The sequence below is a fragment of the Passer domesticus genome, chromosome 1 (genome assembly GCF_036417665.1).
Source record: "Passer domesticus isolate bPasDom1 chromosome 1, bPasDom1.hap1, whole genome shotgun sequence".
NCBI classification, from domain to species: Eukaryota; Metazoa; Chordata; class Aves; order Passeriformes; family Passeridae; genus Passer; species Passer domesticus.
Genome location: NC_087474.1, coordinates 153,596,312 through 153,617,976, shown reverse-complemented (window position 1 = coordinate 153,617,976; position 21,665 = coordinate 153,596,312). Strand labels below are relative to the sequence as shown.

Here is a 21,665-nt window from a genome sequence, read left to right as displayed (position 1 = left end):
AGTCTGGATGTGCAGCAGCACCTCTGCCCTGCTCTATCCATCTGCACAGGCAGCTTGCTTGTGGCCTGGCTCTGTTCTGTCATCATCTGTCCTTCTCCTGGCACTTCTTTGGTCTATTTTGGCTCCATATCTGACATCAAGCTGCTATGGCCCTCTCTTCATTTTCTCTGCCCTTTTTCTCCTTTCATCCCAGAAACTCCTTCCTCTCCAGAAATTCCTCCCTCCTTCTGTGAAGATTTCCATTATCTCACCGAACACTTCTCTTCACTTTTAAAGCCCTAAATTTTCCAGATGCTGGGAAATACCCTAAAGTGAATGAGTTTTGAAGCATCTGGCCTTGTATGAAAAAAGAAAGTCACTAACAGTCATTGCCATGGACACCATACAAAATAGTAACCCTGTAGGTTTGGGACATCAACCCCATCTTTTTCTAGTTTTGAAAGATACAGAAACTGGACATTTTTTACTGAATTGCTCACTGGTTCTGTGCAGAGTGCCTTTAATTCTGTCAGTGGTTTTTCTCAGAGAACTGCCTGTTTGCCCACAGGTGCTGTGTTTCACTGCATTGCTGGAGAGGTGGCATGAAGCTGTAAAGCAGAAGTAAGGTTCCCTACAGGCAGTGTTTTAAGGGTGAAGTACAGTAAGGTGAGAGTGCTGAGGAGTGAGGCCTGGTAAACCCACATGAGTAATGAAATTTGCATTTAGCAGGTAGTTCTGACATTAGTGAAAAAGTCCCAAATCCATGCAAAGAAAGAGAAGAAAGAGTAAACATTAGCATTTGATGGGGTTAAAGGAAAGCCTTGAGGCAGAAGTTGCTGTTCACCAGAGTGGTACCTTCTAATGCTCTGCATGGCTGAGAGGGAGCAGTTCCCTGTTTTGGATTGTAGGCAACTCTGCTGTGTCATGTTGCAGCCTCACTAAACCACTTTCTGTGTATCATTTGATATTTATTGGGGGCACAAGGAACATTCACCACACTATGAATGTTGTTTTGCAATGAGTATTAGACCTCTTGAGATGTAATTGTGCTTTTGACTCAGAAACTGTGCTGTGCAGTGTCACTTCTGCCTTTCACATTGCAGCCCTATGTCTTGGATAGTGTTTTGGTTTTAGAGAAGATTCTGTAGATTGGAATACATCAGTAAATATGTTACAGAATTTTCCTTTGAAGCCTTGATGAGTACAGTGTTGAACAAAAGCTGTAGTAATAATACCTGCTCTATGCACTGATTTCCCACGTTATTTCCATATGAGACTGAAATGCAGCATACACTTTCTGGTGGATCAACAAAGCACTTGACTTACAACATATCCCAGTGGGAAGATTTTCATGGTCTGCATTTCTAAGAGCTGACCTCTGGGTGGACAGAATTTGCAACTTGAGCTGAAGGAAACAGAATTCCAAAAATCACGTGTCCAACCTGGTGGAGTCCAGGAGTGAGAATGAAGAATACACATCACTTTGTAAAACTGGTGTGATATTTTCCTGTTTCCTTTGTGGTCCAGTGTAAACTGGGGTGTCCTCAGGGGTTTTTGATTGTGAGATAAGCCCCTTTGTGCCCAGCCCTGCCTGTAAAATGCCTGTAATGCATTTGTTCACAGAAGCACGTGGTTATGGTAGGAGTCACTTGTTTCTTGGTACTTGGCCACTGGGTCTGTGCTGGTGTCACATGGGCAGGTTCCTGGAAGGCTATCAGAGTTCTGCTCTCTGTCCTTAATTGCTTTGTAGGCCACATTCAAGTCCTTGATTTTTATGCAATGCTGGATAATATCCAGGCTGTAAAACCACTCTGCCTGTCTTGTGTGTGGTTTTCCACTGGACACTGAGGCTGCCTGTGCTGTTGCCTCTCCCTAGCCATTGAAGTAGTCCAGGACATCACCTTGAACCTAGCTGGAAATGTGAGTTGGGCATGGGCAAGGCTGGAAAAATTGCAAACAATTCCAGAAAGGCCTGTGGAGTCTCAATACAAGCCTCACAAATTTAGATTTTGTTTAAATACTGGTATACAGGCAGAAAGGGACTCAGACAATGTCAGACTACAGAGAGGCAACTGATAAGGTTACTGTGTAAAGACAGGCATTTTAAAGAACATTATTAGAGTATCACTTGAGTTGTTACTGGTCTTCGTTTATGCCTCACTCAGTAAGATTTATTATAGAAATGACCATGATACCAGAATGATCAGTATTTTGCCACTACTGTTGTCTCAGGAACCAGTAGTACCAACACCTCTCAGATTTTCAGTATATATAAAGCATGCTGTGATTCTTTATATGTTGGCAAAAGTCTTCACTGTACATCAGTGCAAGACCCTCTGTTCCATGCAGATCACATGAGGGCTGCCACAGAAAACACCCAGGTTCCCAGGTACAGTGGCAGCAGTGCATGGCCACCTCCAGAGGAATATTAATTTTTACTTTGGGATTCAAAATGTCACAAGAGAACCCCCCAACCAAAGATGAGATTTTGTATGTCTAGTTAGAGCATCAAGAAGGTCCCTAAAGCCATGTGTATCTATGTGGCCTGGCCAGCTTTTAAGATGCTGCTATGCAGGTGGTGTGTCCAGCATTAACTACAGTGACATGGGACACAGGAGTATGGGCAATTGAGTCTTCTCCATGTCTTATGGGTTGTTCCTGGGTTGATCACATAATGATGGATTTTATCACTTAGAGATGAGAGTCAGCAGTGTCCCCATGCTGTCCTACCTGCTTTAGTCCCTGTCCTTTCCCTCTCAGTCTGTGTGTCCTAAAATGTGTCATGTAGATGTGTGCTGGAAGTGTGATGGCCTACGAGCTTAGGAACCATGGGTGTACACCATTCATACATCACCTCAAACCTGTTCCCACTCATTCTCTGCTCAGACCACTGATCTGTGCTTTAATATTTCTATTCTCTGCAAATCAGATGCTGCTGGAGCACAACTGGCCAACAGCTGACTCTGCCCTGGCTGCTTGTAGTCACAGCAGACACTGCAGTGTGCTGACTCATGAACTTTTGTCATCCTTTATAAAATCGAGTCAGACAGCTTTTAGTATAAATCTGTGTGTTTGTTGCTTTTTTTAGTGTTCCTACCTTCTTGTTCCATAACAGTTAGATCTTCTTTTGAGGAAATTTATGAAGTGAGGACTCACCTGAGTTCTATTAGAAACCTTGAGTAAATTCTGCTTTGGCTGATTGATTTGAAACTCTTCCTTTTGTTTTCTTTCTCTGATAAAATAGGTTTTAAAGCAGTATTTTCAGATGCACGGTGGGGGAGTTACAGATTCTAATGGAAGCATTTGCATTTTCTCCATATCTATTTTTACACTGCTCTTGGATCATGATGTGGCATTTTCCCATGTCTACACCAGGTTCTGATACCAAAGAAATTTCTCTATGGTACCACATAATCAAGAAGCAAGAAGATATCACACAGACTGGTCATGGCTTTGTACAGAGAAATATCATTGTACATCACAGTCTTACTTGATTTAGATCCTTTTTAAACATTTTTTGTCCATCTGGACTTTGTCTGTGATATAATACAGAGGTAGCTGATGTAGCAATATTGGAGGTAAACTCTTGAGATCTGAGCAGTATGAGTGTAACAGCAAGCTCAGAGCTAATTCCAAATTTTACAGGTCTATTTATTGTACTCCACCATGCAAAAAATAAATGCCCTTTTTTTGCCTGTTTTGCACGAACAATTAAGTTAAAATAATGAATTTCGGGGCAAAAATCAATCCTGAAACTTAGAAAGTCTCTGACAGAGTGTGATGGGATTTCCATCTGATAACATTAAAAATGGATTTGTTCCACTTCAAGGCAATTTAATCTTGGTTCAGGCTAATTAATCTTTGTTCATACAGTTGACCTGATAAGGTTATTAAAATCATATATGATGTGACAATTCTGTAACCTGCACTGAAATTCTAACTTAGTGCAGGATTAGCCTCTTCTTAAAATTGAAATAAAATATCTAGTTTTGTGAGATTTTTTTTCTGAATTACCAGAGTCCCTCAAATATTGCTAAGTGTTTCTGCTTTATAAAGGAATGCACTTAGCTTAAAACGTTAGCATTCACCAAGGTGAATGAAAATGGGTCTTAGTTTGCCTTGCAGCAAGACTGCAGGCAAGGAGAGTTTCATAGACCTTCATTTTGACCCAGTGAGGCTGCTCAGAGATTCTCATGACCAGCCTTTCCCCTGCTGGATTTTTAACATTTTTTCAATAAATTTTCAGATATCAAAGAATTTTTTTTTTTTCACTTTTGAGTACTATATAAACAATATTGACACAGCCTGTGATATAGGAAAAATGGCCTGATTTGATGGTTACTGAAGCTGGTGGACAATTAAAGGTTGTCAGATTTCCAGGAGGTTCAAAGAGAGTTACAGAAGCATCAGATTACTCTCAATTACATTCAATCAATAAGCACTCCACTCTCTTCACCATGGCCACTCAATTCACTCTACCAGAAAATACCCTTCCTGAAAATTGGGTGTTTAGCATAACAGGACTCTGCATTGAGTTGCAGTGGGCCCTTGAGATGGCAAAGTTATGGTGTAATATGTGCTAAAAACTCATCTGCACCCTCACAGAGGAGCACAGAGTGGGGGGAGTGGGAGCACAACAGTGTGGGGAGGAGACCAAAGAACTCCCTGCACCCAGCTGTTCCCATTCCAGGAGCCATCAGCCCATGAAAAGCCTTTCTGATCAGCCAGAGGAGCCTGGGAGCACAAAGGCAGGTGGGAACCTGAATTAAGTTTTCAGAGGAAGGGACACTTTGTCTGTTGGGCCTGTCCCAGAGGAGCCTCAGCCCTTGTGGCCAGGCATGGAACCCACCCAGATGAGTTAATGCCAGAGCACCTCAGGATTGAGAGGAGCTGCTGCCTGGGGCATGGCACACATGGGCTGGGGTCTCTCTGTGGGCTGCTGAGGACCTGGGCAATCCCAGCCAGCTGTACCTGTGTGTGTGATGGTCTGCACCCCCAGCTGGGCCGTGGGGCTGGGGGCTCAAATGTCCATGTGCATGCAGCTGGTGAGGCTGGGATCCAGGGGCAGCTGCTGGGCAGACAGAGCTCCTGAGCCCAGCTGCTGGAGGGATGTGTACAGGTGTGTGTATCCTCACTAGAGTACTGCACTGCTCAGCCAGAGGGGTGAGAAGGATGAGGCTCTTGGTGCTGTGGGAGTGCTCTCTCTGTTTGTGCCTGTTGCCTGCGTTGCCAGCTGTGTGTGTAACCTGGTTATAAATGCACTCTGCTTGTCCCTCCCAGGGGTACTGGCTCGATGCTGGTGGGACCCCAGGCATGGAGCTGCCCCAGCCCCACCTCTCTTGGACTGTCAGACCCTGCACAATCTGTTGCATCAAAAGCAGAGTGAGCCTGAGAGAAGTGTACAAAGATGGGTATTATTTAGTATCGTAATTTCTAATTTCCTTCCTTTTGTGGGTTGACTGTAATGCATGCCACAGGCATAAAACTACTGCAAATAAGCTTGTTGGTCTACTCATTTTGTAAAATTGGAAACCTGGTTATTGTTGAGATAGGGTGTGTTGGTGGAGTAGGAAATTTGAGGAGCTACAGAGTGAAGAACAAAAAGCTGTTTATAAACCCTTGTGTGTGTGTATTAACTATAGTCAAGAATTCACTTATAAAATAATCACCAATGCATGAAGTTTATGCATCAAAAGCCTGTGGAACAGTGAGTTTTAGATACAAATAGCAGTGATTTATAAAGACAACACCTCCAAGCCTGAATATGATATAGACACAATATATTTTAACTATATAGAAAAACATGAAATGCCAATGTCCTTCAGAAAAGCAGTTCAAGCTTGGAATTAACTTCTTTCTGTTGAGAATAATAAGAAAAGAGACCAAAAATATGCCCAAGGAGTAGATTCCTGTGTGTACAGACATTCTTCTGTAAGTGACCTAGTTTTAAAGATCATTGGGAATTTATATTCATTGCCTGTAGAGAGGCAGGGTGGCCAGGGAAATGCTGCTGTGATGAAGCCCATGCATCCATGGAAATAGTGCTGGACTAAATTTCCTCATTGACATAATTCCACTAAATTAAAAGAACTGATGTGAAGATGGACTATGTCCCTATTTTTATGTTTGACCAAAAGGATCATAAAATTTTAGTTTAACTCACAAACAGAAGATCTTTTGCAACATCCTAATTGCCTAATTCCTATTTTTGTTTCCTTTTCTGGGAGGTGAGGTTTTTACATTCTTTCAATCAGTGGAAGTATTTTTCCTTCTCCAAGGGAGAAAAAACCCACAAACTATCATAAAATCAATCATATTTTACTAGATTTATGGTTTCATTTTTTTGTCAGTGATACATACAGACATCAGGAAAGAAAACTACTAGATCATTTTATCTATTTGGAGATGAAGTGTTACCCCCTAAGGCTGTACAATTCAGTGTCAAGCAGCTGATTTATATTACTTTTGTATATAATAGTTCTGTAGCCAAATCCTTTGATTGCCAGGATATCTTATTCAGGCTCCATTTCTCTTATGTGGATTTGACTTTATTTTTTATACTTTAAGGTATGATGAATGCATACCTTACACAGTATGAAACATTTAGCATGCAACAATGACTGTGTTTACAAATGGCTTTATTCCTTTCTCCTTTCTGTGGAATTTTTATTAACATTGCATGGCATATATTTGCAGTAATGTTTTCAGCTGTGAAATGTAGCTCTGAACTCTGACTAAATGTATCTTCTACACAATAGCACTTTTGCAAAATGTATTGTTATTGTGGGGTTTTTTTTGGTAACTGGATCATTTTCTTACATCAAAGCCTGTCAGGCTCACAAGTATTTCAACAAATGGAATGATTTGTATACACAACTTAAAAGTTTTCTGCGTGAGGTAGAAAAGCAAATCTGAAACAAAACTGTGTGTCACTGATGAGAAAATGTTCTGTCTTTGTTCTCTGTGCAATCATTGGATCGAGACGTTATTTGTAGAGGTTCTTCTCTTTCACAACAGCCGGCAGGAGCGTTCATGGGCTAATCTTTATCTTCGGTCTGCTCTTCAGAACGAATGCCTCTGATGTGAGGCTACTCTACAGGAAACATGACCTCATTCGGGCTCTGTGCCTCTGATTGCACGGGCTGTTTTCAAAAGGAAACAGGGGACTTGCTAGACCTGCCCTTGCGAAGAGCCAGGGCTGAGCTCTCCCAGGAAGCTGCTCAAGGAACAGCCTCCACCAGCCGTCCCACGGGCTCTCGGGCTGATGAAGAGACAAATTTTGCACGCATGTGTTAATTGTGAAATGGATTTTCCAGGTTTGAAGGATTTTAGACTTATTTATCTCTTAATATATTTGTCAGCTGAGGAATAGCTAAGCTTTGAATTAATTTCTGTGCTGCTCTTCAGGAAGTTTCGCGGTATTGTGAACGTTGCTACCATTACCTGCAGGGAGAAAAGACAAAACTGCTCGTCAAAAATAACTGATATGTGTGAACAAATAAAACTCTGTGTAGACACTTGTGTTTAGTAGATTAAACAGAATAAAACTAGTTGGCTGGGTTTCAGCTGTTTGAATAGTTAGCACTATATTTTGGTAGGTACTAATGTAAATATTTAGATTGTACGCTGAAGGCATCATTGGCTTAAACACTAATTTGATTTTTGGAGGGAAAGGTAGTTAAAACTGACTGGTTTGGACAATGACTTTTTGTTTATATTACAACGTGAACTTTTGTGTGTTTTGAAATCCAAGGGGGGGTTGTTGCCTTAAATTTTTATTTGGATCCTTGACATAAAATGTTGCCACATTCACCTCAGATTCGCTTTTAGTGAGATTTCATAGAGCTGTTGCCTTTTTCTCGTGCCATAGTTTAGACATGCTGTGTTGATGGATCATTTCATGGATTACAGATACAATACCACTGCTCCATTGTACAGTGGTGGTTGAGAAGCTTTGTTATGTCATTACTATAGCTTCTCACACTATTAATAGCACAGAAATAGGACTGAATATTAAATGAAAGCAGAACACTGTGCAGCATTGTCTACAACATAATGTTGCCATGTTTTCTCCATCGACTGAATTATTTTCAAGAACTCTCTTCATTATGCATGAGCCAAAAATTTTCATGATCACGGGCAGCAAAAAAATCTGTTGGACTGCCTGTTCCATGACTGTTCACAGAAGCTTGATATTATCGTTACTTAAAATAGTTTAAAAGCAAGTTACAGCTGCTTATTAACTGTTCTTGAAAAGAGGGAAATGCCTCGCCTCCCCAGTAGTATATCTGCACGTGTAAATTGCTCACTTTCTTTTAGAAACAGATTAATATATTCTATTTTATCTTAAATTTTATTTCTCTGGAGGGTGGCAAATAAACAACCTGCAGAGATATACCTTGCAAAGTTATGAGAGAATTCAAATGAGGAACAGAAGGACTGTGGTTTGCTCTGCCACTGTGACCAGTATGTGTCAACACTTTCTAGTGAAAGCACCACCCCACAGGAAAGCTGCCACTCCTAAAAGTTATTCTTTTTTAGACATTGCTCTTTATTATCATAACTGAAAGAATTGCGTGCAATACAGCTGTGCTGTGGGTTTCAGTTGCTGGAAAGTTTCACCCTCACATTATTAAAGAGTTATGACAGATATAACTGATCCTGACACATACTTCTATATATGCTTTTCAAACAAATTTGCCCTAGAATCAGTTACTTTTGCCTAAGTGAGAATACATTATAACTAATAATTTGTTCTATATTGCTGATGCTATCTTACACATCCTGATTTTCAAACAAGTAAAAAAATATGCTTCCATTTCTTTTTAAACTCTTCCACAGATAATCTATATTCCCTGTTACCCTAGGGTGTATGAAACAGTCCTTTTCGAGATGTATGGAACATCACATGTTGCATCAACTCCAGGAGCAAATAAATTTGGATAAATTTGTCAGAGTTTTAAATAAAATAAATACCTTATGGAAGGGATCTTTTTTGACTGATAAGACTTAGGATTTTGCTGGTTTTAGTTTATATCCAGATTCACAAACTGCTTTTTGAGTACTTTCTGTATTTTCTTCTAGAGTTTGAATGCATTTCTTTGTTTTGAAAATAAGATTTTTTGCACATTTGCAATCATGATTTTTGCACATTTAAGAATCATGATTTTGCCTAAAATAGGAGAAATTATTTCAGGAGGTAGTTGTATGTTAAAAAAGCTCTAATACATGTCAAACTATGGAATACACCACTGGTCCCATTGTTTGTACAACTTGCTCTGTGAGTTCTGACTGATGCTTCTTGATCTCTCTGTACTTTTCCCCAAATTCTTTCCATTTTCTCCTTCTCAAGTTATTTTTGTTGCCATTAGAGCATAACTCACTCATGTTAAAGTGATTATTTTTTTCAAAATGGTAGGAGAAACAGTATGCATGGGACCAGGTTAATGGGACTGATGTATAAAAAAATACCCTGAAGGTTTTGCTTCTCTTCTTTCGTTACCTTGCCTGGTCCCAAGGCTGAGTCAGCCTTCACACCCAGTCTGTGACTGACAACTGAGCTCCCAAGGAGGTTAAACAAGATTACCAAACTGGAAACCCTGATCTTCATGGCTTTTCTTTACCTCAGCTCATAACTGAATGTAAAAATATAAAATTCTCCTGGCCCTGTCTCCTCTCAGAGGTGAAGGATGGGCGTTTACTAACAGTGTTGCAAGTCTGAAGCTCTAAAGATGCAGGAGAGACAAGGTAATATAGGGAAAGATTATATCTTTTATCTTTTCATGTAATAATAGACATAAATTCTCCCTATGCACAGGCCTTGCTCATATTTTGTAAGATTGATTCTACCAGGTGGGAACATCTAGCACTGCTTTGCACACTTGAGCCACTGTAATCCAGACAAATCCTATTTCCTTAGTCTCCTGCCACAATACTACTGTCAAATATTTATCACTGTAGCAATGCCTGTGCTCATTGTGCTATGTCTGCAATTTTCATCTGAAAAATATAATGTCGTGGTAATGGTGGCCTTTCCATTCTTCTCTGTATCTAGTGCCAGTTCAGGTTCTAGCTTTGGCATGAAGCAGATTTCTGATAAAACACCTTAAAATTACTGCAGTTATTGTATTTGCATCATAATAATTTCTCTCAAATCTGTTATCTGGGCAGAGTACAAATATCTGATTTCTGTTGGCTCTGATTCTGTGTTGTCCTGGTTGAGATGAGTTTCCTATAAACACTAAGTCTTTCCCCAGTTCCTTCATATGTTTTGTCTCCTCTAATTCTTGCCTTAATTTTCTTTTAACTTGTAGCTTTTTTAAAAATTATCTTTCTGGTATGCAGAAGCTACCTGTCAGTGAATATGATAACAATTCCTTCTTATTTCACCTTTGTCTTTGCAGGTTCAACACCACTTAATGAAGAACATAGACACAGCCTCTCAAGACATATTTTTCCAAGGTATTAAGGAAAGTTACACTTGCTTAATTTTATTTTTGTTTTGGCATAGATTTTGTATGTCAGTCCTTTTGGGCCACTGAGAAATGTAGTGCTGATAATAATTTAATTACTGCCCTAAATGGAAGTCAGAAGTACTGCTGTGGAGGTTGGAAACACTGGCTTTGCAATTACAGGGTTTTGGAGTATCTGTCTTCCATCTGCTTTTCCCTACACTGAAATTATGGTATCTCTCTGTGACATGCCATATGGGGTAGTTAAACCTCTTACTGAAACACAGGTCAGACACTAAATCAACCCAGTGTCTTCCTTTCTTTCCATGATGTCATTACATGGCAATTTGGAACTTATAGGTGTTAAGGGGAAAGGTATAGCCATAAATTAAATTTTAGTCAAACTAAGTAGAATGTCTACAACTTTTAGATCCTTTCACTTCTGTCAGTACTCCCTTCTATTTTAAATACCAGAGAGTATATTTTTCTGTGCTGTACTTAATCCCAAAGTCAATTGTGTTTCAGTGCTGGATGGAGCTATCACAATGGGCTCTATCCCATGTTGTTCCAGCTGCATGGCATTCTAGGATTTGCGAGAATTAAAAGTCATGTATCACCAAGTATGGCTAGTTTATAAAAAAGCAATAAATCCTGCCTGGCTTAGGGGGACTCAGATTCTGCCATGTAGAGGAACTCAGAGAAGCCAGATACTGGAATGCCTCTGATGGCTCTAGGTCGGTGTAAGTCCAGCAGGACTCCTTGGCCAAGAGCACTGCCACAGAAACACACCAAGCACTTCTGAGCTCAAGCTGGCTCCATACTTCAGGAAATGCTCCCCTGGCATGTATCCCTCCTGTAATCTGAAGCTCTGGAACATGTGGTGCACACGTCAGCTGGCTGAAACCCCCTAGTACAGAGTAATATCATTACATCAATTATTTTAAATCTATGTCATTACCAGTCCCCATCAGCTTGAAATGTAAATTCATTACTATCAAATCATGGGTTTGCTCTGTCCAGACCTTCTCTAAATTAGAGGCTTTCATTTCTCCTTTTCAGTTGTGCTTGTGCCTTTTTGGATGATGATCCTGCCTATGGCTGCTCCACAAGTCCTCTGACAGGCTCCTTTCCTACATGCCGCCGCAGCCCTCGACTGCTTTCTAATGGTTATTATGTTTTGACAGAAGACAGTTTTCTGTCTGATGAAGAAGGCAACATAACACTGACACCATCCCACACAAGTGTTACATATAAAGAGAATTTAGTTCGGTAAGTGAACTATGTGCAGATTTTACTCCATGTTGGTGACTGCCTTCACATCTCTGGCCTTTTCTAGAGGTGTGTCTGGAGGCGTCTTTGTGTCTGTCTACATTTTGCTCAGCATAAGACCAGCATTACTTCTGATTGGGAACATCTCAATTGCTTTAGAGAGTGCAGTGAATGAAATTACCCAATTTTCAGTCACATCTTAGTACCTAAAAACTCTTTAGTGCAGAGTTGTTGCTATAATTGAAGTTGCGTCCAATAACGGAAAAGGAGAGAGTTACAGCTCATTTTGCCAATGGGGTTACTCTGATAAGAACTAAGAAAAAAAATCTTTGTATACAACACACACACATATATATAAATAAAAATTCTTACTGGATTTCTTACTCAAGGAAAAACATCTCCTGATTCAGAAGAACAACAATGTAGAAAGGTATGTAAAATGTAGTTCAAAAAACCTGGAATTCAATGGATTTAGACTACCCCAAATAGGATACAGCAGTGAAAATCACAGGTAGCACTCAAAGTACTATCAGAGAGCAGTAGCTGTGATATCATTTGGTACCACAGTACCTGGTATCACAACAGCACGTTCAGCCCTGCTGTTATTACGTTCCCTGACACATTGTCATGTGCAGCAGCCATTCCTGGTGATGTGCCCAGGGTCAAGAACAGGGCTGGGAGCAGCACCCAGAATCTGGTTCTTCCATGTCATTCCTGCAAGCTTTAGAGCTCTGTCCCTGCTCAACAAGAATAATTAGCTCTATTCCTTGGCAACATATCTTTTCTTTCTAGTGTATTCAGGCGAAGGAAGAAAATCCGTCGCTCTCTTGACAGCTTGTTCAGTCTCAGTGCCTCCAGCTCATGGCTCAGCTCCACCATTCCCAGCAGGATGGATTTCTCCCATGTAGAGGACCCTTGGCCTGATGGATGCAGAAAATTAGAAGCCAGTCACAATGATATTGGTAAGCCCTGATCAGGTACCTGGTAATCAAGATACAACTGTGTTTAGTGTGAATTGGATATTTCTTTCTGGAAGTTATGTAGGTGTTGTCTGCCAAGGTGTGCAGGTGAAGGATAGAAAGAACTACAGAATTCTAAGGGATAAATAGAGCTCCTGGCATTCAAACTGAGTATGAGTCTGCAAAGACCTCTGTGCCAAAAAGTAATTTTTTGACTGAATTTGAATGCAAAGTCATCACCAGGAATGTTTTTTACTGGTGTGATTAATACCTGGCACTGTCTGCTTTCACCTGGCTCTTTCAATAACTTCATCTGTTATGCTTTATGCAGTTTTGTCTTTACTCTGCACATTTCCTCCTGCATACATTGGAACCCACCAATTCCCTACCCATAACAATTTGCAACCTCTCCTGTGATTCAGTAATTAATTCCTAAATTCATTAATACAAAGTCTCAGAGCTCTTCTTGCATGCATTTCTTGTAGGTGATTCATGCTTTTCTTCTGAATGTAATAACCATGTGTCACAAAGGCAAATTCCAGCATCTCATGGAGCATTTCTCACCAAAGATGATGAGTTTCTTCATTTTGAGGAACCATTTTGTGCTTCAAAATCCTGCTCTTCATTTATGATAAATGCAAATGAAGAGAACTGGAGCAATGCAGGTATGTTATGTTCTTATTGCAGCATGTCTCATTTTTAGAGTGAAGTGAAAATACATTAAAAATATAGGTCTGACCCCTTGCAGAATAGAATTTATTTACTAAAACAAATATTTTAAATGAATGATTAAAAAAAAAAATTATAAAATTGGTATTTAGTTGATTACTACCCCCTGCTCACATCTTTCCCTCACACATTTTTCAGGAAAAAAAAAAAAAAAAGAAGTGAAGAGGAAAATGGAGGAAAGGGCATGGGAGCAAAAACTGAAACAGGCGATTATGCAGAAAGGCTTGTTTTCTGAGAGCATGGAGGGCACAGTGTTTCTGTAGTTGTGGGGGAAAAAGACTCCTGAGAGACACCCAGAGCATGAAAATTAGGTTTCTGCTTTGAATCACTCCAGGCAAGTTCTCTTTAAAAGCAACTGAAGAGACTGGTCTCAAAGGCTGAAGGCAGCCTTTGCAAACACCTCCTGTAAAATATTTACTTTCATTAAAACCCATTATTTTCCTGATTTTTATTTTAGAATCCAGGACAGTGCAAAATGTCATTTCTCAGATGGTTGCACTGATCACGTGTTTAATCATTTCAGCGTGTACAAGGTAATTTTTATTTCTCTTATTTTCTTTTTCTCACATAAGTGCTTGCTTCATTTCAAATGGTGAATAAAACTTAATTTAAGGGTCACATTTTCAAAGTTGTACGTATCTTACTGTGACAATATATTTTCACATGATAGTCAATGCAGGCAAGTAGCTATATAGGTATGCACAAAAGTAAGAAATATGTATGCAGATATGAAAGCTACTTTGCCAAGTGTGCTTTGACAGGGGTTTTGGCAGGCTGAAAAGAATCAGAACAGATCCATGTCTTTCTAAGTGGGTTTTTTTCTCAGTGTGAATGCTGAGGTCTTTCTTTCTGGGAGATTATCTTCAACAGTTTACGTAATTTAAAGTTTCAAATTACAGTTCACCTACCTGAGTTCAGAGGGTTCATCTGCAAGAACCCTTCCTCCTCCTCCCAGCAGGTTTCACCTCTTTTAACCCAATATGCATCCCTTGGCTTTTTTTAACCTTTCTGGGTATTGTTACATTCTCAGATATTTTCTGGGAGGACTGTCTGCCACTTTGTTGCTGATGATTTTAGTTTGTAAGTATAGAATTTCTTTATTTCCAACATAATTTTTTTTTACTAAATCACATCTGAGGAACAAATTCTTTCCTTGGATGTATATCCTTGGGTCTTTCTGATCCTAATAAGAGCAGTATATGGTCAAATGGGGACAAATGTAGCCTTCAATCCATTACAGCATTTTGCATTTTAATTTCACAGTTCTTTTGTCCCAAGATGCTACTGTGTCATCTTTCTTCAGTCTTGATACATTTTTCAAAACAACTAAGTTTTGGTAAGTGGTTCCAGTGCCATGTGATGAAGAGAGTAATTTAGAAATTTTATAATACGAAGAGGAAGGAGATTCCTCCTGTTGTTGTCATGTCAGAAGATAGAAGGTGGGATCTGAAGTTACTGATAGAGCAGTTGGCTTTTCCAGTTACTGATTTGTATTCATAGAAACTTTCTGTTAATTCAAAAACCTGCTTTTTCATAATGTGCATTAAATGTTGTAGCAGAAAAGGGAGGTAAACCTAATCTGCCATAACATGATGCAGACACAGTCCAAGCAGTGTAATTCAAGATTCCAGAGGTGCACTTTCAAGCCTTGCACTGAAGTCCGCACCCAGGCCACCACACCTAGCCATTTTTTTTTTAACTGGAAAAATAAAACCAGCTAATTGTGATGCTTGTCATATCACCAACTCCCAGGGACTACAGAATTTATATAATCTGGCCTCTCTAACCCAATGAACCATTAGCTCACACATAGGCCTCCATGCTGAAAGCAAGTATGGATGTGCTGGATTTATGAATTATCATTCTTTCACCTTTTTTTGCACCACAAAATTCTAAATGTCTAAAATACAAAATGCTTCCAAGACTAAAAAGTTTGGGTTTATCTGAATTTTTATGGGCTGAAAGTGAAGCTCAGGAGGATCTTTTTTGTTTTTGAAGCTGTCAGGATTCAGGAGATCAGTGCATGCCAAGGGGCACCAAGACAATCTGTCAGACAGCCTTAGAATTGAGTACACTGGAAGTCAGAAACACCAAGGCACAACTTGGACAGCCCTAGTGCAATGACAGTCTCACTTTTTGACGGATGATGTATCAGTTTGTTGCTATGTCTCTAGTCCCTAAAACTTTGGTTTTACCAAAGCCACCAGGTCAGAACCATTGTGCTTGAAGCACATGCCCCAAAGTGCTGCTTCCCCTCTTCCTGAATAGCTGAGCCCTGAGTCATAACAAAGCTGTTCTTCACAAGAGAAAAACACACTCTGAGAGCTTCTCAGCAGCAGGTATACAGAGAATGCCTCTTTTATGCTCATCACAAGTGAGAAGCTACCTGCTCAAACAAGTAGTCCTGCAGCTTAGCTGAATTTGCCAAACAGGACCTACTGATAATGTATAATACTTATAAGAAACTATGACTTAAATCAAGACATACAAAAATGTATTCTTTTTTTCCCTACAGAAAATAGTAAGAAATAAAGAACAATTGGTGAGTACATGTTTAAATTTAGAAAGAATTCAATATTTTTGGGGATGAATCCTATTATAGAATAGGATCCAAACATACCAGAAAGGTTCCATAGACTTTTTATTAAAAGAAGGTTTAACTACAGGACCCTTGCCAGTTTTCACTGCAAATTACTCCACTTGGATGTCTACCACTCCTTTTTTATTGCATTGGATTGTATATTTTCTTTCTGTTGTCTGGCAGCACTGTCTAAATAGAGTAAGCTGTTAATAATTGCTGTACTTCAGCCCAGAGAAAACATGTTTTTTCAGTAACAAGCAAAACAAGTCTTCCATTTCCCAAGTGTGAACTGAACAGCGGGACCAGGTGCTGTGCTGTTCTGAGCTGGTTGCATTCCACTGAAGCAGTGAAGCAGCATTAACTTGAATTGGTCCAGAATATCTGAAAAACACTTAGACATTCTTCTCTTCCCTATTCTCTTTCCTCACCCTCACACTCCAGTTTCTGTTTAACAAGCACTTCTAAGCTTTGCTGCAGCTCAAACCCTTAAAAGAAGAGCACTGATTTATTTGTACTTGGAGTTGGTCATCCCAGTCCTGGCTCTGTTATTTCCTTTATGTCTTTACTTTGTACAGTTAAAAATGAAAAGAAGGAACCAAGTGGAGCTGTGCCCAGTTTGTGTTCCTTGTAGTAGGGATAGAACAGCCTTCTTCATCAGTTTCCTGGTTGAGTGCAGTTCAGCTTCTGAGATCTAAAGGCATCTGCACAGCTGCAGATACAACCTGGAAAACCTTTCTTTCAGCTCTTAGAAGGAGGCTGTTAATCCTGAGAACAAAGCATTTTAGAAAGGAGTGCAGGCATTTGATCACTTTGCCTATGGTGACAAAAATGTCCTACTCACAGTGTGCCAAGCTGGGGGCACCACCTATGGCACTTCTTAAAGTCAGTGGAACTGTTTATGCAAGGGCTGAAACACCAGAGCTTGAAAGCTCACTCTGGTTTTGAAAGCCACTGTCAGTGTTAACCAAAGCAGGTCCAACAGGATGGAGTAGAGAACTTGGCACTTGTTGTGTGGCAGAACTAAACACAGATTGACACAGGTTACTGCAAGACAGGACCTTCCACAGTTAAAAACATGCTTGTCTCTTGCACTTTGTATAAACTTAAAAGCAGAGTTGTTACTTCTGTGCATTTTGAAATGAGTTCAATAACAGTTTTCATTTTTCCTCCTCCTCCTCCAATTTATTTTCATCAGCTCTTCAGCACTGAACTCCTGGATACCTCCTTATGGCCATGGTTACATGTTCCTGTGGACAAAAAAAAACCAGATTTGATAGCATTCTTCCTCCAAAACATAATGAATTTCAGCTTTATTTTTCTTCTGTTCAAATGCAAGGCCTTAGTTCTTGGTGACTACCTGGAAGAAATCACACAAATAAGTGCTATATCTGTAGTATCTTATCTTGATAATATTAAAAGTGTTTTGTAATTCCCGTGAAATATTTTTTTTATAAAAATGATGTAATCCCATATTTTATATATTAATTTCTTGTTACAACATGCATCAAAGATAATGGATTTGGATAGTGGCTGAGTAAATGTGATAACTGATATATTATGGAACTAAAACAGTCTTTATAATACTCATCCTCATATTTGCTTGTAGTTAATGCACTTGAATAATATTGTAAGTGTTAAATAATTCCTCTTCTTTATTTAAAAGTACAGAGACAACTGAGAGTAAATATCACTATGTAAAACATGTAAATATTTTGTTTGGTATTTTATTCCTATTGTAAAAAGTCCATTACTAAAATATTTTTAAAATAAAGGATTGTAAAGTTTTTTAGTATTTAAATAATCTCTTGAAATAATAATCTGGAAATTTAAATCCCATTCTGAGAGAAAAGTCTAAGACTGTAATTACCCTGCAGTCATCAAAGCAATTATTCTGAAAACCAGAAGAGTTCACCATCAGCTCATTAGTTCACTGTAAACTATCAAAGAAAAATCTGATTGAGATTGGAAAAAAAAAAGCTTTACAATAAATTCCTATAATCTGTCTATTAATAAATACAAACTGTAAATTAGAATTGTTCTCATCTGGAATGAGAGAACTCCTGGGACAATTTCTCAATTGGAGTTGAAGGGCTAAAAATAAAATGCTCAGGATCTATTAAGATCTGCCTTCCCTGAGATTTGAATTGTGTATGTTGAATTAACAACGTTCTAGTCAGTTACCAGACTGGTTGTCTTTGGGAGTTCCCTTCTGTATATTCCTATGGACACAAAAACATGCTTCATCTTTTTTCTCTGAAAAAAGGCACAATCATGTTTTTTCCTGTCAGATAAAAAATTGAAGCCAGGATTTTTCTGATGAAAAACTGAAAAAAAATTTCCAACCTAAGTGTGTAAATCCAGAGTTTCAGAGGTAGTGAGTATTTGCAGCTTCTGGTAACTACAGTATCAAGCCTAGGATAACTGTGGAATATAATTCTCTCACAGTAAAACCACTTATTGATTAGTGATTAACTTACACATATACTAACAGAGAAAAAAAACCCTAGAATTTTTGGGATTTTTTTGTCCCCAGTGATTAAACATTTACTTCCCTTTAATATAGCACCTTATTTAGAGAAAAGAATCAAATAGAAGCGATGAGATGTAAATTTATACCCCCTATGCATTTTTTAATAAAATTTATTGCTTTTTAAATATATATGATATTTATCATTACACCTTGTCTTATTCTCTCTTACTTCAGCTGTGTTCAGCTGAGTTTCAGAGTAATTCCTGAGTATATATCATGTACTGCTTTACAGGGGGAATGTTCATGTGGGAGATAATAATATTGATGCCATTCCCCAATTTTTAATATTCCTGGTCTGTGAGCAAGTCTGGTTTGTAATTATCCTGAAAACATTAGTCACAGAAGCCAAACCATAAAAAAAATTAAAATCTTTTATTTAAGTTATATGGAATAAACTACATGGTACAGAATACAGGTTATGACCACTTAGTCCAGGTCTGCAAAATCTGCTTTTTGATGTACATTTTTATGAATTGGCTGCACTATTTTATAAACCTCTCTGCACGTTTCTATATACACCAAGCAAAACTGTTACTTCATTTATATTGTTTCTTTTTTTATGGTTTCTCACGCTGGTTTTTTTCCCCTTTTCTCTGGCATTTCTATATCAGTAAAATTGTTCCTGTTCTCATTTCTGCTTGTGTTTGAGAGTGTTTTTCAGTAATGAAGATTGTTACTGTTAGAAACTGCATATATTTCAGTGAATTTCTTATTTGTGAGTACATGTCCTGCCCTGCAGATTGTGTGCTCTTTGCGGGAGGGTTTTTTGGTACTTTAGTGCAAACATAAAGCCTTGTTTTGTACTGGTGACTACATTACCTAGCACCATAGAAAAATAAAATAAAAAACAGTAATTCAATATGAAATAAATAAAAATACATAGGTTTAAATTCTGAGTGGGTATCAATCAGCTGATTTACACCAGCTGAGACTCTGAGCTGCAGCATTTCAACAGATTTGTTCATGGATATCAGTTTTCTGGGATTGGAGCACCTTACATGATTGAATGTATGGACAAAGTCAAGCCATGTTCAAAATACGTCTGTATTAGTAATTGTAATAATAATGCTATAAAGCTTATTTTTGTCATTGCATAGAAAAACATATTGCATTGTTTTACACATGTAGCAAATAAAGTTGTAATGTATTAAACTAAATGGTAAACTGAGTTTCTTCAGGACAGGCATGCCAGAGGTAACTTGTTCTTCCTGCTCATCTCCAATGTCCTGTTTGTAATGTGGTTCCTTACATTGTCTCTGGCGTGTACATTGCTTCATGATAAGATTTCAGGCTTGTGCTGCTGAAAACTCTTGGTACATATTTTAAAAAAGAAAAAAAACCAGAAACTGTGTGGAAATAAAGAACACAGCAAATAACATGCTTCAGCACCTAGCTTTGCCCTGTGTGTGCCAGACCACCAGGTGAGGACCAGTGTGTTGCAAACACATGCTCCAAAGTGCTGCTTACTCTCTTCCTGAATAATTTAGCCCTGAGTCACAAAATACCCCGTTCCTCACAAGAAAAAATCAAACACATTCTGAGAGCTTTTCAGTCACTGGTGTACAGAGAATTCTACTTTTGTGCTCATCACAAGTGAGAAGTTACCTGCTTGAAGAAGAAGTCCTGCAGCTGAACTAAATGTGTCTAACAGGATCTATGTACATACAGATTAAAACAAACTGTGGCTTAACTCAGGACATAGAGCTACAAGGGTTTGGAGTGAAGTTGAGCTGGGGAGAATGGGAAAATAAAAGGAGAGTGGATTTAGATTTGTCATTATGTCTCTCTATCCTACTCTGTTTAATTGGCAAAAAGTTAAATTAGTTTCCCCAAAGTGAATCAGTTTTGCCCATGATGGTAGTTGTTGTTTGATGTCCCTGCCCTGATCTCAATCCATGAGCTTCTTATCATATTTACTCCCCATCTTCTGTTGAGGCTGGGAAGTGAGAAAAAAAAAAAAAAAAGGCTGGTGGGCATCTGGCATCCTGCCAAGTCATCCCACTCATCAAGTCAACTCACTTATTTGGTAATTTAATTAATTGCAGATTTTACATTCCTTTCTTCAGAACTATCATCTAGGATACCTGAAAAAAAAAAAAGGATGAACACTTTCCCCCCTTGATTTTAGCTTAACCAAATAACATAGGCATTTCAATGTAATACAATGTAAACACAAGGATTAAAATACTGTACACAGTGAAAACAAGATTTTTTCCTTGCTTGAAATTAATACTTTGATTGTGAATTCTGCTCCCAAGCAAAAAAAAATATTACTAGCAAATAATTATTATTTGAGAGGCCTGCAATTTGATATGGATGCATAGGTAGGAGGATTGGTGGCCCTTCTTGGATGTCTGTGATTCTGTACTGGGTCACATCCAGCCATCTGTGTAAACCTCGCTGTCCTCTGAGTGGAGGTGTTGCTTATCCCATCAGATAGGTCAGGACAAATACTATGGAGTCAAAGTGCACAAACTACTCCTGCTCCTTTGTGTCTCATCATCTCCACAAATCTCAGGAGCTTTAACTCAATGGCACCTTCATACTCCTCTAATCTGCAATATAGATAAAAAGCTGCAGAGTGGCTGTGCGGAGTTGCATTTACATCAGAGGTAAAGGGCTAAATAAATGAATTTGACCACTGTAAAAATTCCTGCTGCCTTCTTTAAATTTATAGGTGACTTTCCCATTAGTAGAAGATGACCTTTAGGTTTGATTAGACCTTTAGGTTAATGAAGACAGGTAGGAAATACAGACTGACTTTCCTGATGTCACCACTTTGATCTGATGCCGGTTGTGATCCAGAATTGGAACAGGTGAAGTCACCATCCCTAGAAAAATTTGGAAGAGGTATAGACCTGGCACTGGGGGACATGTTTTAGTGGTGGCTTGGCTGTGTCAGATTAACAGGTGGACTTGGTGATCTTGCAGGTCTTTTCCAACCTAAACTGTTCTACGATGCTAAAATTGTACAAGACTGTAAATCACTGGAACAGGCTGCTTTCCCAAACAACACGCTTTCAGCCCAAAATGTGTGAGGCAAACTAGCTGACGGATAGGCAGGAGCAGGACAGCAGTGTCATGCAAAGGACGAGACGTGCGATTTATGCCTGAGGGGAAGACACTGATCCCCGCCTGCCGCGGGGCCGGGGGGCCGGGGGGCCGGA

The 21,665-nt window shown here is 39.1% G+C and overlaps 1 protein-coding gene and 1 long non-coding RNA gene across 4 annotated transcripts; one reads left to right on the top strand and one right to left on the bottom strand.

Annotated features, from left to right (window-relative positions):
• Nucleotides 1-5,257: 5,257 nt before the first annotated feature.
• Nucleotides 5,258-19,357, top strand: TMEM71 (transmembrane protein 71). Of its 3 annotated transcripts, XM_064397574.1 has the most exons (10): nucleotides 5,259-7,295; nucleotides 10,383-10,440; nucleotides 11,490-11,699; nucleotides 12,492-12,661; nucleotides 13,144-13,323; nucleotides 13,845-13,920; nucleotides 14,418-14,467; nucleotides 14,651-14,723; nucleotides 15,903-15,929; nucleotides 17,164-19,357. In XM_064397574.1, coding segments are annotated over exons 1-9 (870 nt in total). In that variant the 5' UTR covers nucleotides 5,259-7,243; the 3' UTR covers nucleotides 15,904-15,929; nucleotides 17,164-19,357. The 3 variants fall into 3 exon arrangements, 2 of the variants coding, with proteins under 2 accessions (XP_064253636.1, XP_064253644.1); XR_010350250.1 differs by lacking the exon at nucleotides 14,418-14,467 and having other exon boundaries at nucleotides 5,258-7,295; XM_064397566.1 differs by lacking the exons at nucleotides 15,903-15,929; nucleotides 17,164-19,357 and having other exon boundaries at nucleotides 5,258-7,295; nucleotides 14,651-14,727.
• LOC135285376 (uncharacterized) lies at nucleotides 16,012-21,658 on the bottom strand. Its single transcript, XR_010350251.1, has 2 exons — nucleotides 21,260-21,658; nucleotides 16,012-17,215 (listed from the first exon to the last, which is right to left on the bottom strand). It is a non-coding gene; the product is annotated as an uncharacterized LOC135285376 (long non-coding RNA).
• Between the last annotated feature and the right edge of the window lie 7 nt (nucleotides 21,659-21,665).

Bases quoted from the DNA above. Each gene is read 5' to 3' on its own strand.
- TMEM71 (XM_064397566.1), top strand. From the start codon at position 7,244: ATGAAGAGACAAATTTTGCACGCATGTGTTAATTGTGAAATGGATTTT. The intron at 10,441-11,489 runs GTATTAAGGAAA...TCTCCTTTTCAG, and splicing joins TCAAGACATATTTTTCCAAG to TTGTGCTTGTGCCTTTTTGG. The intron at 14,468-14,650 runs GTAAGTATAGAA...TTAATTTCACAG, and splicing joins GTTGCTGATGATTTTAGTTT to TTCTTTTGTCCCAAGATGCT.